Consider the following 14,745-nt stretch of genomic DNA (forward strand, 5'->3'; position numbering starts at 1 on the left):
GCGGATCCAGAACGCCTCAGCCAGACTCATCCTCGACATCCCACGACACAGCCACATCTCCGGACATCTGAGAGACCTGCATTGGCTCCCCGTCAACAAAAGAATCACCTTCCGCCTCCTCACCCACGCACACAAAACCCTACACGATCAAGGCCCCAGCTACCTCAACAACCGCATCAACTTCTACGCTCCCAAACGACACCTCCGATCAGCCAACCACGCCCTCGCCGCCGTCCCCCGCATCCGAAGAACGACAACGGGAGGGAGGTACTTCTCCTACCTGGCCGCCAAGACCTGGAACTCCCTACCGACCGACCTGCGCCTGACCCAAGACCACCTCTCCTTCAGGAAGAAGCTCAAGACCTGGCTATTCGAGCAGTAGCAGCACCCCCCCCAGCGCCTTGAGACCCTCCGGGTAAGTAGTGCGCTATATAAATGCCTGTGATTGTGATTGACTTCGTAGCAACAATCCCGTGCACACACACAGATATTAAAACAGATAATGCAGCTGTAGAAAGGAAACAAAATTAGTGCAGAATCCAATGTAGGTATCTTGTTTTTCTTTTTAATCGATAGTTTTACACAACGCAGCCAGCCGACACGTGTTTCATCAGAGAAACAGTGGTCGTCAGGGCTGGGAATGATACAAAACATGATCTAAGAACATGTAGTAGTTGACACATAAAAAGAGAAAACAATTGTCAATACACATGATGAAATTTACATCACCCGGAACAAGTGGAAACCATATTGGAGAGAAGTAAAAAACCCGTAACATTTGGTGTGGGGCGTAACCTAGTGATTACTCACTGCGACCTGCATGGGCCAGAATGGCAGAGCCCTATTCGACCTGTCAGCTTTCACTGTCTCGCTCTGCCACCCTCGGCGTGCTTTCTCAGTTCTGGAGCTGCAGCTGTACCTCCTATGTCAAGGCTCTACGTTGGCTCCTGCATGGGGACTGATCTCTCTGGCCCTGGGTAGAAGGCTCACTGCTCTCTCGGTGACCCCAGTGTCTGGGTCAGTAAAGCACTTCACTTTAGCTGGCCCCACATGCACTATTATACCGCTGGACTCACGGCAATGCCCGAAGGCTCCTGACTCACAAGGCACCAGTCAACACGCCCGATCTAGATCCTGCTTTATCTTACCCCAGCTGGGCCCGGCACCCGACACCAGCACCATCCCTCCCATACGGCCTGAGAGCACCAGACGGGTCGGTTCTTCTTGGCGCAACGCAGTGGCACGTTCTTGAGCGGGCCCAGTCAACGAGCGAGTGTGTTTATCTCCTTCACTCTGCGGGGCAAGTTTGAGTGTTTTTCGTGAGTCCACGCTCCGGGCCCATCCTCAGTGAGCCAGGCTCTCATTGTTGCTTTGCGGCCGCCGGCGTCACGCCACTACCGGGTTATTCGCGGCTGGACAAGAGCAGAGGCCCACCTGGCACCGCATAGTGGCCTGACTCGGTGATTTCTGGCCTGCAGTAGCTCGTTTTTTTCCAGTCCAGGCTGGACCAAGGTGTGCCCTGGTGCAGCAGGTTACTAAGTCTTAACTCTCTGTAGCGGATTGTCCTATGGATGGTTCACGATGCAGGTTTTGGGCGCCTGAGCCGCGCTAGTGTGCGGCCATCTTGTTCAGCTGTTGGCCACACACCCATTTAAATTTGTTTTTGAAATAATTACATGTTGTTTTTGTCACTTTTTCTATTGTACTAACTGGAGTGGGAATAGTACATTTCACTCCTCCGCAATCCAACACTTTCCCTACTCTTGTACTGACTGTAGTAAGAACAGTAAATGTAACCCTTCCCTTATCCAACACTTTCCCTACTGTTGTTATGACTGGACTTGAAATAGTAAATCTTACCCCTCCGCTATCTAACCCTTTCCCTACTGTTTTTCTTATTGGTGTGGGAATGGTAAATTTGACCCCTGCGCTATCCAACACTTTTACTATTGTTGCACGTGCTGGAGTGGGAATAATGAATTTTTCTCCTCCGCTATCCAACACTTTTCCTATTATCGTACTGAGTGGAGTGGAAATAGTAAATTTTACCCCTCCGCTATCCAAAACTGTCCCTACTGTTTTCATTGCTGGAGTGGAAATCGCAAATTTTACCACTCCGTTATCCAACACTTTCCCTATTATTGTACTGAGTGGAGTGAAATAGTACATTTTACCCTTCCTCTATCCAAAACTTTCCCTACAATTGTATTGACTGGAGTGGCAATAGTAAATGTTTCCCCTATGCAATACAACACTTCCCCTACTATTGAACATATTGGATTGGGAATGGTAAATTTTGCCCCTCCACTATAAAACACGTTTCCTACTGTTGTACTGACTGGAGTGGGAATAGTAAATTTAACCCCTCCACAATCCAAAACGTTCCCTACTGTTTTACTTGCTGGAGTGGGAATCGTAAATGTTACCACTCTGCTATCCAACACTTTTTCTACTGTTGTACTGGTTGGAGTGGGAATACTAAATTTGAACCCTCCTCTATCCAACACTTCCTCTATTGTTGTACTAAGTGGAGTGGGAATACTAAATTTTACTCCTCTGCAATCCATCACTTTACCACCTGTTGTTTTGGTTGGAGTGGGAATAGTAAATGTTACCCTTTTGTACTGCAACAGTTTTCCTTGTGTTGTAGTGGCTCAAAGGACTATAGCAAATACTAATATTGCATTTATTGGAGGAGATTTGTAAATTTTAGCAAATGTTTTAATTTTTGCAATGCATGACGTGGTAATTGTACGTTTTTTATATATTGATTATGATAGTTTGCGTAGTTCTAAATAAATTGTAATGGGGAAAGTATATGCATTAAAATGTATACTTTCGTTTTTTATTGTTCTAATTTAAATTATTGTATTTTTGTTTATTTAAAATTATATTTTTTAATCATTGATGTTTTTCATGTGTGAAATATTTTTTATAATTTATTGCGGATTTTAAGTTGTTTCATTTTTTATTTGATGAGCATGTTTTTTTAATTGGTTTTATTTTATTAGTGTAAGTAAATATATACATCTTTTTTAATATAACATCATTTAACAATTTTGAAACTATAAAATACATTATAACTAATAATTTATAAATGATTTTATGAGTAGATATATGTAAATATATATTAATTATTATATATGTGTGTTTAAATTTTTTAAATTTAGTAATTTTTTATAGTTGTTAAAAAATATATTCATAATATTTTTTTCATTAGTGTTATTTATATTATTTAATATTTATTCATTTATTTACATATTGTTTAATGATATTTAATACAACAATATTAATTACATCAATATAAAAGAAAAAAATACTTACCATTATAAAGATATGATGACGATATTGTTTTCATCAATATTTTTTTCACAATAGTTTGGTATCGCAATATTTTGGGAGTTGATATTGTGTCAGTGAACCCCTTAGGGCTACCTAGGGCCTACATTAGGGATGACTTAATTGTAGTAAAAGAAGAGTTTAAGGCTTTGCATGTGGTTTTAAATGCCAAGTTGAAGTGGCAGTAAACTGCACACACAGACCATACAATGGCAGGCCTGAGACAGGCTACTTGTGTGGGTGGCACAACCTGTGCTGCAGACCTATTAATATCATTTATATTACATGCCCTGGATATATGGTATATCACTTTACAAGAGAATTACAGGTATACTAAATATGCCAATCAGGTATACACCAATGTCACCATGTTTAGGGGAGAAGCACATGCACTTTAGCACTAGTTGGCAGCTGCGAAGTGCTCAGAGTCCTAAGGCCACCAAAATATACAGCAAAAAGTTGAGGTAAGCAGGAAAAAGTTGGCAAAAGACCACCCTAAGAGTGGAAGGTCTAACAATGCATTTCACTTATTTTTTACTATTCGAACCTGTATTGCACCTACTCGGGGCTGGAGGTAAAATTTCTTCATGTGAAAATAGTTGCCATTCTTCTTGAATTATTTTTCCACATGTGATTTTAACAACTGATATTTCAGCATGCAGAAAGACGTGCAATCAGATATAGTGACAACAACGTCTAGAATCATGCAATAATTATTTGCCGCATGACTTGTAATTTGGGGCGATATTCATAGATAGTTGCATGTTTCTGCGAACATAAACATTAAACAACCTGTCTTTTCAGTGTGCCTAAGTAACCATTTGTATTTCTTTGCTCATTGATTGGGCTTAATACTTTTTCCTGGGTTTCCTTCAGAGAAATAAACATAAGTACTCTGAGGCTTTCTAATTAGTAAATTTGTCTGTATACGGCTAAGAATACACATCATAAACACAAAGATTCTATCCTTAGGTATTTTTATATTTGTTATGTTCATTGTTATAATTACTCACGTTATGTGCACAAAGGTGGGTGCTGTTACTCTGGGAGATGTCCAGGAGGAACACTATGGGGGTCATTAGGATGGCGGGTGGGTCTTTGGGACCGCCCGCCATAAGGGCGGGGGTCCCGTGGGGGGCATTAGGATGCGCCCGCCACTGTGGCAGGCGCATCCTGCATGTTTAGCATTGTGGCGGGCAGGGCTCTCAGCACCGCCCGCCACAATGCTAAACATGCACGAATGCATTTGCATTAACAAAGCCACCACACAAGCCTACCACTCCCACTATCCTCACCACACATAGCCTATCACAGAAAAACAGTGCTCCCACGTATTTGTTGGTGGTAGCAGGCCCCGCCCCGTAAAGTGACAGGAAGACCCCCATGATGAAGCATGACACTATAGGAGTCATAGTGTGCGAGGGGTATTTTAAAAACACACAGTGTTCCTCCTGGACATCTCCCGGAGTAACAGCACCTACCTTTGTGCACATAACATGAGTAATTATAACAATAAATATAAAAAATATAAAAATACCTAAGGATAGAATCTTTGTGTTTATGAACATCGTACTGGAGGCGGATTCTATCCACTACCTCTATACTCCCCAATTTTGTTGCTTTGATAAGAATACACATCACAAAAGGCATCCATTAAAAAGAAGAACATGTTCATCGGCAGCCACCAAAGAATCTTCAGATTCTTGTAAACAGTTTGCTTTTTCTTTAGGAAACACAGAACCCGGCCAGTGAATTTAACATGAAGAACTTGGTGGGGACTGCATTGAACCTTTTTGGTGCAGGTACTGAAACAGTCAGTATCACCCTCAGATCTGGGCTCATGATATTCCTGAAGAATCCAGAAGTGGAAGGTAAGACAACCTAATTAACAGGGCCAAGATAATCCAGTATGTTTGGATGAAGGACATGTTATTAAATAAAAAACGTTATTTATAAAAAAGAAAGCACATTTCTTAGAGAGGAGATTGGGGAGAGGAGTTGGCCTAACGGCTAGGGCGGTCAACCTCGAATCTGGGGAACTGGGTTTGATCCTCGGCAATGACGCTGAACATCCTGTGATTCAGGGCAAATCACTTAATCTCCCTGCGCCTAACAAAAATTAATGTGTCCTCATGTACTGCAACTGGTGCTATGTATAGCGCTCTGATACCCGAAAAATAACAAAGAGCTCGCCATTTAAGTTGCCAACTCACCATAAAGAAATGAGGCACTTATGGCCAGTGAAAATCAAGTTCTCATTTGTCGTTCATTGGAAAACTTGATTTGAGTTTTAACCGCACAATGCCCAATTTTGAATCAAAGATTGGTATGATGTCGTCAGCCTACGGTCTAAACACAATGAAAAAGTACCCTTTACAGTATCATAAAGACTTTCAGGCTGAGCTCAGAGCTGAAACCCTGCTTTTTGCTTTTGATATATCAGAGGCTTAAACATATGACCTGGAATTTCACCAAGTTAATGCGAATTCCTCTCACCTCTGTGATGGAGGAACCCGTCCACAACAATGTAAACCACGCCTTAAGTTCTCAAGCAAACTGATGTGTCCTGGCACAATACAAGTTTCTGAGCACTGTGTACTGTAAAATATATATATATATTACCTACTGGCGGTCGCCAGTAGGTATATATAGTTAGGATTTTTTCCTATGGGATTTTTCAAAATTCTATGTTGAATAACTTTTGCGTTGATGGGCGGAATTGGCTGAAATTTTCCTGGAAATGGCACATTTACTCTCCGGTCCTTCCCTGAAAGTTTGGGGGGGATTCGTCAAGCGGGGGCCGAGAAAAAAGGGGGGTCCCAAAACGTGTTTTCCCCATGTTAATTTCCATAGGGCGGTTGTCCTCACTTTTAGCCCGAAAGGCTGCATGGATTTTCACCAAACTTGGCAAAATTGTAGGGACTGGTAGCCCGATGTGCCTTTGCTATGTCTCAAGATATGTGCTACAGTTGTTTTTACGAAAATTAACTTTGAAAAAATATATCTTGGGCTACATTGGGCTATATATATGTTAGAGCCCAAATGTAGCCCAATGTAGCCCAATGTAGCCCAAAGATGGCCACCAGAGACAAAAAAAAACAAATGTAGCCCAAATATCAGCCAGATGTAGCCCAACTATAGCCCAATGACAGAATGTCCCAGAGTGTTCTAAAGAACAACTAGAGCGCTAACAGTCTTACTTATGACAAAAGTATGGCACACCTGAAGTCATCTTGATTGGAATAAAGTGTTAACACTTAAAACATTTAATTTGCAAAGGAACAAAATGAGGGGGTTCATTTTGCCATAGAAATTATGATTAGTGCTGAAGAAAGAAAAATGAGGGCACATTTTGAGTGACTTCTCAAATCCTCTTATATTTCATTAAAAAAATTCTGATATGCAGTCTCCCAAGATGGCCACCAGAGACAAAAGAGCCCAAATGTAGCCCAAATGTAGCCCAATGTAGCCCAATGTAGCCCAAAGATGGCCACCAGAGACAAAAAAAAACAAATGTAGCCCAAATATCAGCCAAATGTAGCCCAACTATAGCCCAATGACAGAATGTCCCAGAGTGTTCTAAAGAACTACTAGAGCGCTAACAGTCTTACTTATGACAAAAGTATGGCACACCTGAAGTCATCTTGATTGGAATAAAGTGTTAACACTTAATACATTTATTTTGAAAAGGAACAAAATGAGGGGTTTCATTTTGCCATAGAAATGTTATATATATATATATATATATATATATATATATATATATATATTCACCAAGTTCTGTTATCCAAATCCCTTGCAAGCCTCAAACTTAGTTAATAAAACACATTTTCCTCGCATTTCTGTGGTGGAAAGTTCTAGAATCAGCGTGGATCCACAAAATTCCACACACCCCGCATCCCCCAAAGTCTTCCAAAAAAAATGGTACCTCACTTGTGTGGGTAGGTCTAGGGCCCGCGACAGGAAACGCCCAAAGCGCAACGTGGGCACACCACATTTTCACAGTGAAAACTTGTCCTTTTTTTGCAAAGTGCCTAGCTGTAGATTTTGAACCCTAGCTCTGCCGGCATATAGAGCAACCAAGCAAAACTATACATATTTGAAAACTAGACACCCAGGGGAACATAGGAAGGGGTGGCTTGCCTGCCTCCCACCAGATTCTGTTACCCAGAACCCCTTCCAAACATCAACATTTGTAAAAAAAAACACATTTTCCTCACATTTCTGTGGTGGAAAGTTCTGAAATCTGCGTGGATCCACAAAATTCCACTCAAACCACATTTTCTAAAGTCTTCCAAGAAAAATGGCACCTCACTTGTGTGGGTGGATCAAGTACCCGCAACAGGGGGTGGCCCAAAACGTATTGAGGAGACATCAAAATTACATATGACAGAATAACCTGGCTTTGCAAGGGGGGTCACCTGGGTTTTTGGACCCGGGCTCGGCAGCTATCTTAGGAAACTACCAAACCCACACATTTCTGAAAACTAGACACCCGGGGGAGTCCAGCGAGGTATGGATTGTGTGTTTCCCTCAATGTTTACCTACCCAGAATCCCCTGCAAAGCTCAAATTTAGCTTAAAAAATCAGGTTTTTCTCAACTTTCTGTCCGGAAAAGTTCTAGAATCTGCGTGGATCCTCAAATTTCCTACCACCCATTGTGCCCCCAGGTCTCTCGATAAAAATGATACCTCACTCGCATGGGTGGGTCAAGTACCCGCGACAGGCAAGGGCCCAAAACGTATTGAGGAGACATCAAAAGTACCTATCACAAAACAGCCTTGTTTTGCAAGGAGGGTCACCTGGGTTTTTGGCCCCGGGCTCAGTGGCCCTTTTGGGAAATTACCAAACATACACATGTCTGAAAACTAGACACCCGGGGGAGTCCAGCAAGGTATGACTTGTGTGGAACCCCCAATGTTTCCATACCCCGAATGTCTTGCAAATCTCAAATTTAGCTGAAAAAACAAATTTTACACATATTTTTGGGTAGATTCACTGTGCCGGCACAAGTGTCCTACCCCACAGTGTTCCTCTCAGTCTCCTGAGTAAAATGATACCTCATTTGTGTGGACGCGGCAAGGGCCTGTTACTGTGAATAGCCCTAAACATAGGGACTTAGGGTATAGCACAGAGAATTCTAGGCGCCACATTTTTTTTAAAATACGATTTTAGCCAATTCTGCATTGGATACCCACACAAGTGAGGTAATATTTTACTCGGGACACTAAGGAGAATGCTGTGGGGTAGGACATATGTCCCGGCACGGTGATTCCACATAAAAATATGTGGAAAATGTTTTTTTTTCAGCTAAACAGTAGGGGTTGTGCCATTTCCTGTTGCAGCCACAATGCCTACCCACACATGTGAGGTACCATTTTTATCGGGAGGCAAGGGGGTGATAGGAAATGTGTGTCAGACCGGTGATCCTACACTTTCTCACACAGAAATGTGAGAAAAAAATGATTTTTTCAACAATATTTGAGGTTTGCAGGGGATTCTGGGTAGGGAAATGTTGTGGGACCCACGCAAGCCATACCTTGCTAAACTCCCCCGGGTGTCTAGTTTTCAGAAAAGTGTGGGTTTGGTAGGTTTGCCTAGATGGCCGGCGAACCCGGGCCCAAAAACTCAGGGATCCCCCTTGCAAAAATCAGGTTGTTTTGTGACAGGTAATTTTGGTGTCGCCTCAATAGGTTTTGAGCCATTGCCTGTTGTGGGTACTTTACCTACCCACACAAGTGAGGTACCATTTTTCTCAGAAGACTTTTGGTAATACAGGGTGGGTGGAATTTGGTGGATCCACACAGATTCCAGAACTTTCCACCACAGAAATGTGAGGAAAATATGTTTTTTATATACAAATGTTGAGGTTTGCAAGGGATTCTGAATAACAGGAGCTGGTGAGAGCCAGACAAGTCACCCCATCCTAGATTACCCTTGGTATCTAGTTTTAAAAAATGTATAGGTTTGCTAGGTTTCCCTAGGTGCTGGCAGAGCAAGGGTTCAAAAATCTATAGTTACGCACCTTGCAAAAAAAGGGTCAGTTTTCACTGTGAAAATGTGGCGTGTCTACATTGCGTTTTGGGCCATTTCCTGTAGCGGGGACTAGACCTACCCACACTAGTGAGGTACCATTTTTCTTGGAAGTCTTTGGGGAATGAGGGGTGGGTGGAATTTTGTGTATCTACACAGATTCCAGAACTTTGCAGCACAGAAATGTGAGGAAAATGTGTTTTTTTATAAATATTTAGGTTTGCAAGGGATTCTGGGTAACAGAACCTGGTGCGAGCCTGTCAAGTCTCCCCATTTTGGAATCACTTGGGCGTCTAATTTAAAAAAATGTATAGGTTTGTATTGTTTCCCTCGGTGCCAGCAGAGTTAGGGTTAAAAATCTACAGCTAGGCACTTTGCAAAAAAAGTCTCAGTTTTCACTGTGAAAATGTGTCCACATTGTGTTTTGGACCATTTCCTGTCACGGGCACTAGGCCAACCCACAAGTGAGGTACCATTTTTCTTGGAAGACTTTGGAAAATGCGGGGTGGTGGGGAATTTTGTGGATCCACGCAGATTCCAAAACTTTCCACCACAGAAATGTGAGGAAAATATGTTGGTTTTTTTTACAATTTTTGAGGTTTGCAAGGGATTCTGGATAACAGAACCTGTTGGGAGCCAGACAAGTCACCCCATCCTGGATTTCCCTGGATGTCTAGTTTAAAAAAATGTATAGGTTTGCCTAGGTGCCGGCAGAGCTAGGGTTCAAAATCTACAGCTAGTTATATTGCTACCAAACATCTGTTATAATTAGGCGAAGTTACAGGTGAAAACCTTCACACAAATGGCTGTTTATTTCAACTAATTTCAATTTTTCCTATATTCAAATGTAAGTTTCTATAAAGAAACCTTGAAGGATCTCTACAAATGACGCTTGCTGAATTCAGATTTGTGTCTACTTTTCTAAAATGTATAGCTTTCCAGCATCCATTATGGATTTCATACCCATTTCTACCATTAACTAGAAGGAGGCTAAAAGCACAAAAAATAGCAAAAATAGGCTATGTCCCTGAAAAATGCCAAAACTGTGTAAATAATTCTGGTTTTCTGACAAATGTCTGCTTGTCCCTGAAAGCTGGGAAGATGGTGATTTCAGCACCACAACTGCTTTGTTGATACCATTTGCGGGGAAAAAATCTGATGTATTTTAGCTAATTTCTTGGTCCCCTCCTGGAGAAACTACAAACCCTGGGTATCTTTAGAATCCCTATGATGTTGGTTCAAAAGGACGCAAATTTGGCGTGGATAACTTATGTGGTCAAAACGTTACAGGGGCCCAAGCGCGGAACTACCCCAAATTGCCCAAAAAAGGCTTAGCAGGGGGGAAAGGCCTAGCAGCAAAGGTGTTAATCGTGGTTGTTTTAAGTACTCAGATCTGCCTCTTTGCAACTGCAACAACATATCTATTAATGACACATAACATATGGTTATGTTCTGCTCAAAATACAAGAAGCTGCAATACAAATTTATACTCCATATTACAGCTGAATTTTAATCAAGTTAGACCAGCATCCTCCACAGCTGTGAAACTAAACATTTCTGTTTATTTATTTGTTGATATGCCCAATAGGAAAACATTTTCTTTTTACTGCTGGTGCTACTGATCCTGTCTATCTGTGCATCACCCACACACATCTCTCTGAATATGTAGTTGAGTTTCCGCAGCCCTCACGACTCTTATCGCCCAGAACTCTGCACATGGTGCTGAAGAGGAAATAGTCTGCCTTCTGCTCTCCTGCTCTAGGATGGAGGAGCAGGGAATGGCGCACTCCATGTTCCTCAGGGAACTTCGCCTTACAAGGCAACTAAGCAAAAGCTTATGGCCTTCCCAGGTGGAGATGGGACATTGGTGGTTCCCCCCAATGGGGACGTGCTGACTAAGAAGAGGGGTCTGCTGTCATTCAAAAACCTGCTGCTGCCCATTCTGCTTACTCTCGATCCTGGCGGGAGCGTAAGCCCAGGTTGTGGAGCTTTTGTCCATCGAACTTCCTTAATTGCACCAGTTTAGTCTGCCACTTACCCTGATGGGACCAAAACAAGTCCCAGGGCAGACTACGAGGAATCCCAGCCCCAGTTCCTCAGGTGTTGCAGGAGAGAGGGGGAGGAGTCAAGACCGCTCTTTAAAGACCAGCCTCTCCCTCCGCGGTGCGGAACGCGCCCGGGCAAAGCCCGGGACAAGGGCAGGCCCGTCCTGCGCCCGTCAGCGCCAGTAAGAGCCAGGGCAGCGCCACCCCCTTATGTTTCCAGTCTACCAGCGGGTTTTGAAGAGAAGGGTGGACCCAGCCTGCCCCCTGAAGGTACTGTCTATTGATGTGCAAGCTGTGATTACCAACCCGAATGGACATTTTGACGCTTTCTGCAGATTAGTGCAGTTGCCTGCTAAGATCCTATTTACAGTGGGATAAATGGGTAAAAGAAAGACTGGAATGGGGAGGAGGGGGGCAGAGTCTGGTAATACCAACAGACCTCGCACAGGGAAAAAAGCCAGAAGGATGGCCAAGCATGCTGCTAGCAATTGTGTACTTGACAGCATTGATAGTCTAGTGGAGGAGTGTGAGGCCATCTTAGTTTCTGAGCCAAGCTTGCAACTTGATGGGGATTTGGTTCACCAGATGTAGCTGAGTTGGGGTTGGAGGGTTCATCCAAGGGTCCTGCCACTTCAGCTATTCCTGCCATGTTTCTTTTAAAACAGAAAGGTTCAAGGGCAGCGGTGTTGAGAGAGGAGTGGACCCAACAAAGGAGAGTTTCACAGCTGGTAGTACTGATAACCTATCACCAGCTGATAGTAGTAACCCCCACACTTCTGTACCCCTAGTTCCCTATACAAATAGGTTCTCCATCTTGGCAAACATACATAGGGAGAGTGCTATGCAACCATCCAGCCTATCATCAGGAATAGACATGGATGTTGCCTTAAATCATCCACTAGCTTCCCAAACCACTGGTATGGATGTAAACAACACACTAGCCCTCCAAGATTTAGTGAAGATGGTACACCTATTATGGGATGATATAGGGTCTATGAGGGGTTTGATTGAAAACTTAACTTCTATGGTTGGGTCTGTGTTTAACGGCGAGTTGCGTTTCTGGAAAATTCAACCCCAAGGGACACCATCTCTTCCCCACCAAATTCTGACACCTCTATGGTAAAATCTTTGGGAGCCGAAATAGCTGGTGGACAGCGTAAAATCATCACATCCTATAGCGAGGCGGCTGAACATTGAAAACCTTTCGCCCTCTCACCCACTAGAAACAGAGCCCCACTCCCCACAAAAAAATAGTTTAAGCCACCCTGCAAAGGAAATGGTGAGGGAGTACTTGCCATCTGGTGTGAGATGGAATACGTGTCAACTGGTATATCACCAACATATGTTTCAAGAAGGAAGGGGGGGCATGAATTCAGGTGAAATACAAAACACTAATAAAATCTATATGATGAATGTCCCTAAGTTAGCATCAGCGAGAAGTAAGGAAAGTGCCGACTCTCTGACTAATAAAGCTATCCATTGGCTATGCCACGTTAGAGGGTGTCGATCCGTGATTAGGGAGGACATCTCTAAGGTGCGTAGGCTCACTTCCGCCACCAAACAATCTGACTGCATTGAACTGACATTACAGACAGAGGAGCTGGCTGAAAACTTATTTGCCCTTGAGTTTAGAACTAGTCCCCCTCTTCACTCTTGTATCCAGCTAAGGAAGGCCCTACTCATACAAAAGGACTTGCCCTGGACTAAATTTGGACCCATAACCTCACTCTGTCAGTACCTTCTATCTCACCCTGCATATGGTCTGATCACCACTTGATTGAATTCACGGCTACTTTTAGTGGCAGGACTAAGATCCCCATAGTGGCAGGAGGCATGACAAGAAAGTGGCGAACCCTTGATAAAACTGGTTTTATTAACACCTTAGCCAGCTCTACACCTATTCTTACCTCCAATGCTAATTTTATGGAAAAGGACATTGCTGACTGGCTGCTGTCGGCCAGTGACACACATGTTCCTCTTACCAAATTTTCCCGTGCTAGATATTCTGATGCCCACAAATGGTTCACCAGTGAACTAAAAGATCAAAAACGTAAGCTCCGTCAATCCGAGAGGAAATGGAGGCTTCACTATTCAAGCGTAGATAGACAGCAGTACCTGCTAGCTCGCAATGATTATAAAAAAACTGTATTGACAACTAAAGCGGCCTACTTTTCTACAAGAATACTAAATGCCCATAATAAATCTAAGGAATGTTGTCAAATTGTGAACGACCTGGGCAGTGATGAGAGAATTTTACCTACCCAGGCTCCCACACAAGAACTGTGTAATTCTCTAAACAACTTTGTTCTGGACAAAATTGCCGTCATCAAGGCGAGTATTCCACCTACTGCCAACATGGAATCACTGGATGACATCTCCAGAAATCCATTTTGCCTGAATCACCTGTCAGCTATATGTCCTAATAAGTTACTAGGTATCCCAGTGGCTGCTGTCCACCTCCGGTCTTCAGGGACGTCTTTTCTGCACTGCCTCATAGTATTCTGCCTTTTCTGAACGAGTCCCTCAGTAAAGGGGAGGTACCTAGTGCCTTCAAAAATGCTACGGTAGTGCCATTGCTAAAAAAAACCTGGGGCTGACCCCGTGAACCCCTCCAATTATCGCCCTATTTCCCTTCTCCCTTTCTTGGCCAAAATTATGGAGACCCATGTGGCCAGGTGCCTCTCTAACTTTATAGAACAATCAGAATACTTGGAGCCAAATCAAGCTGGCTTCCAGCCTGTGCATTCAACGGAATCAGTAATCCTTGCGGTACTTGATACGCTGAGAGCTAAGGCTGACATGGGGGCTTCTCAGGCTCTGGTGCTCCTGGACCTGTCAGCCGCGTTCGACACGGTCGACCATAGCATCTTACTGAACCGTTTTGAACAAGCAGGCATACAAGGGCCTGCTTACAACTGGATCAAGTTCTTTCTCACAGGTAGAACCCAAGCAGAACGCCTTGGCACTTTTACTGCCCCCAAAGTATCCACCCCTTGTGGGGCGCCACAGGGTTCTTCCCTCTCCCCTTTGTTGTTCAGTCTCTACCTTAGGCCACTGAACCACTCATTAAAGGGCAGGAAGGTAACCATCTTTAATTACGCCGACGATCTCCAGCTGGTTTTTCCTCTAGACTCCCCTAATTCCGTTGCGGAATTTAAAACTAAGCATGGGCGGATTTTGCGGATCCACGATTCACGAATTTGCGGATTCACGGATCGTGGATCCGCAAAATCCGCGGATTTAGCGGATCTGCGGATTTGGGGGCGGGGCTTCCTCGAGTGTGTGGGCGGGGCCAAACGGACGGGGCTTCCATGCGAGCGCACATGCC

General features: G+C 43.5%; 1 protein-coding gene across 1 annotated transcript in view; it reads left to right on the top strand.

Annotated features, from left to right (window-relative positions):
• LOC144781701 (cytochrome P450 2C16-like) overlaps positions 1–14,745 on the top strand; it is a 369,430-nt gene that overhangs the window by 250,778 nt on the left and 103,907 nt on the right. Inside the window, exon 6 of the mRNA XM_078660676.1 lies at positions 5,069–5,210. Coding sequence (XP_078516802.1) covers positions 5,069–5,210 — 142 coding nt within the window. The remainder of the gene's footprint in view (positions 1–5,068; positions 5,211–14,745) is intronic.

The sequence above is a fragment of the Lissotriton helveticus genome, chromosome 9 (assembly GCF_964261635.1).
Source record: "Lissotriton helveticus chromosome 9, aLisHel1.1, whole genome shotgun sequence".
Taxonomy (NCBI): Eukaryota; Metazoa; Chordata; class Amphibia; order Caudata; family Salamandridae; genus Lissotriton; species Lissotriton helveticus.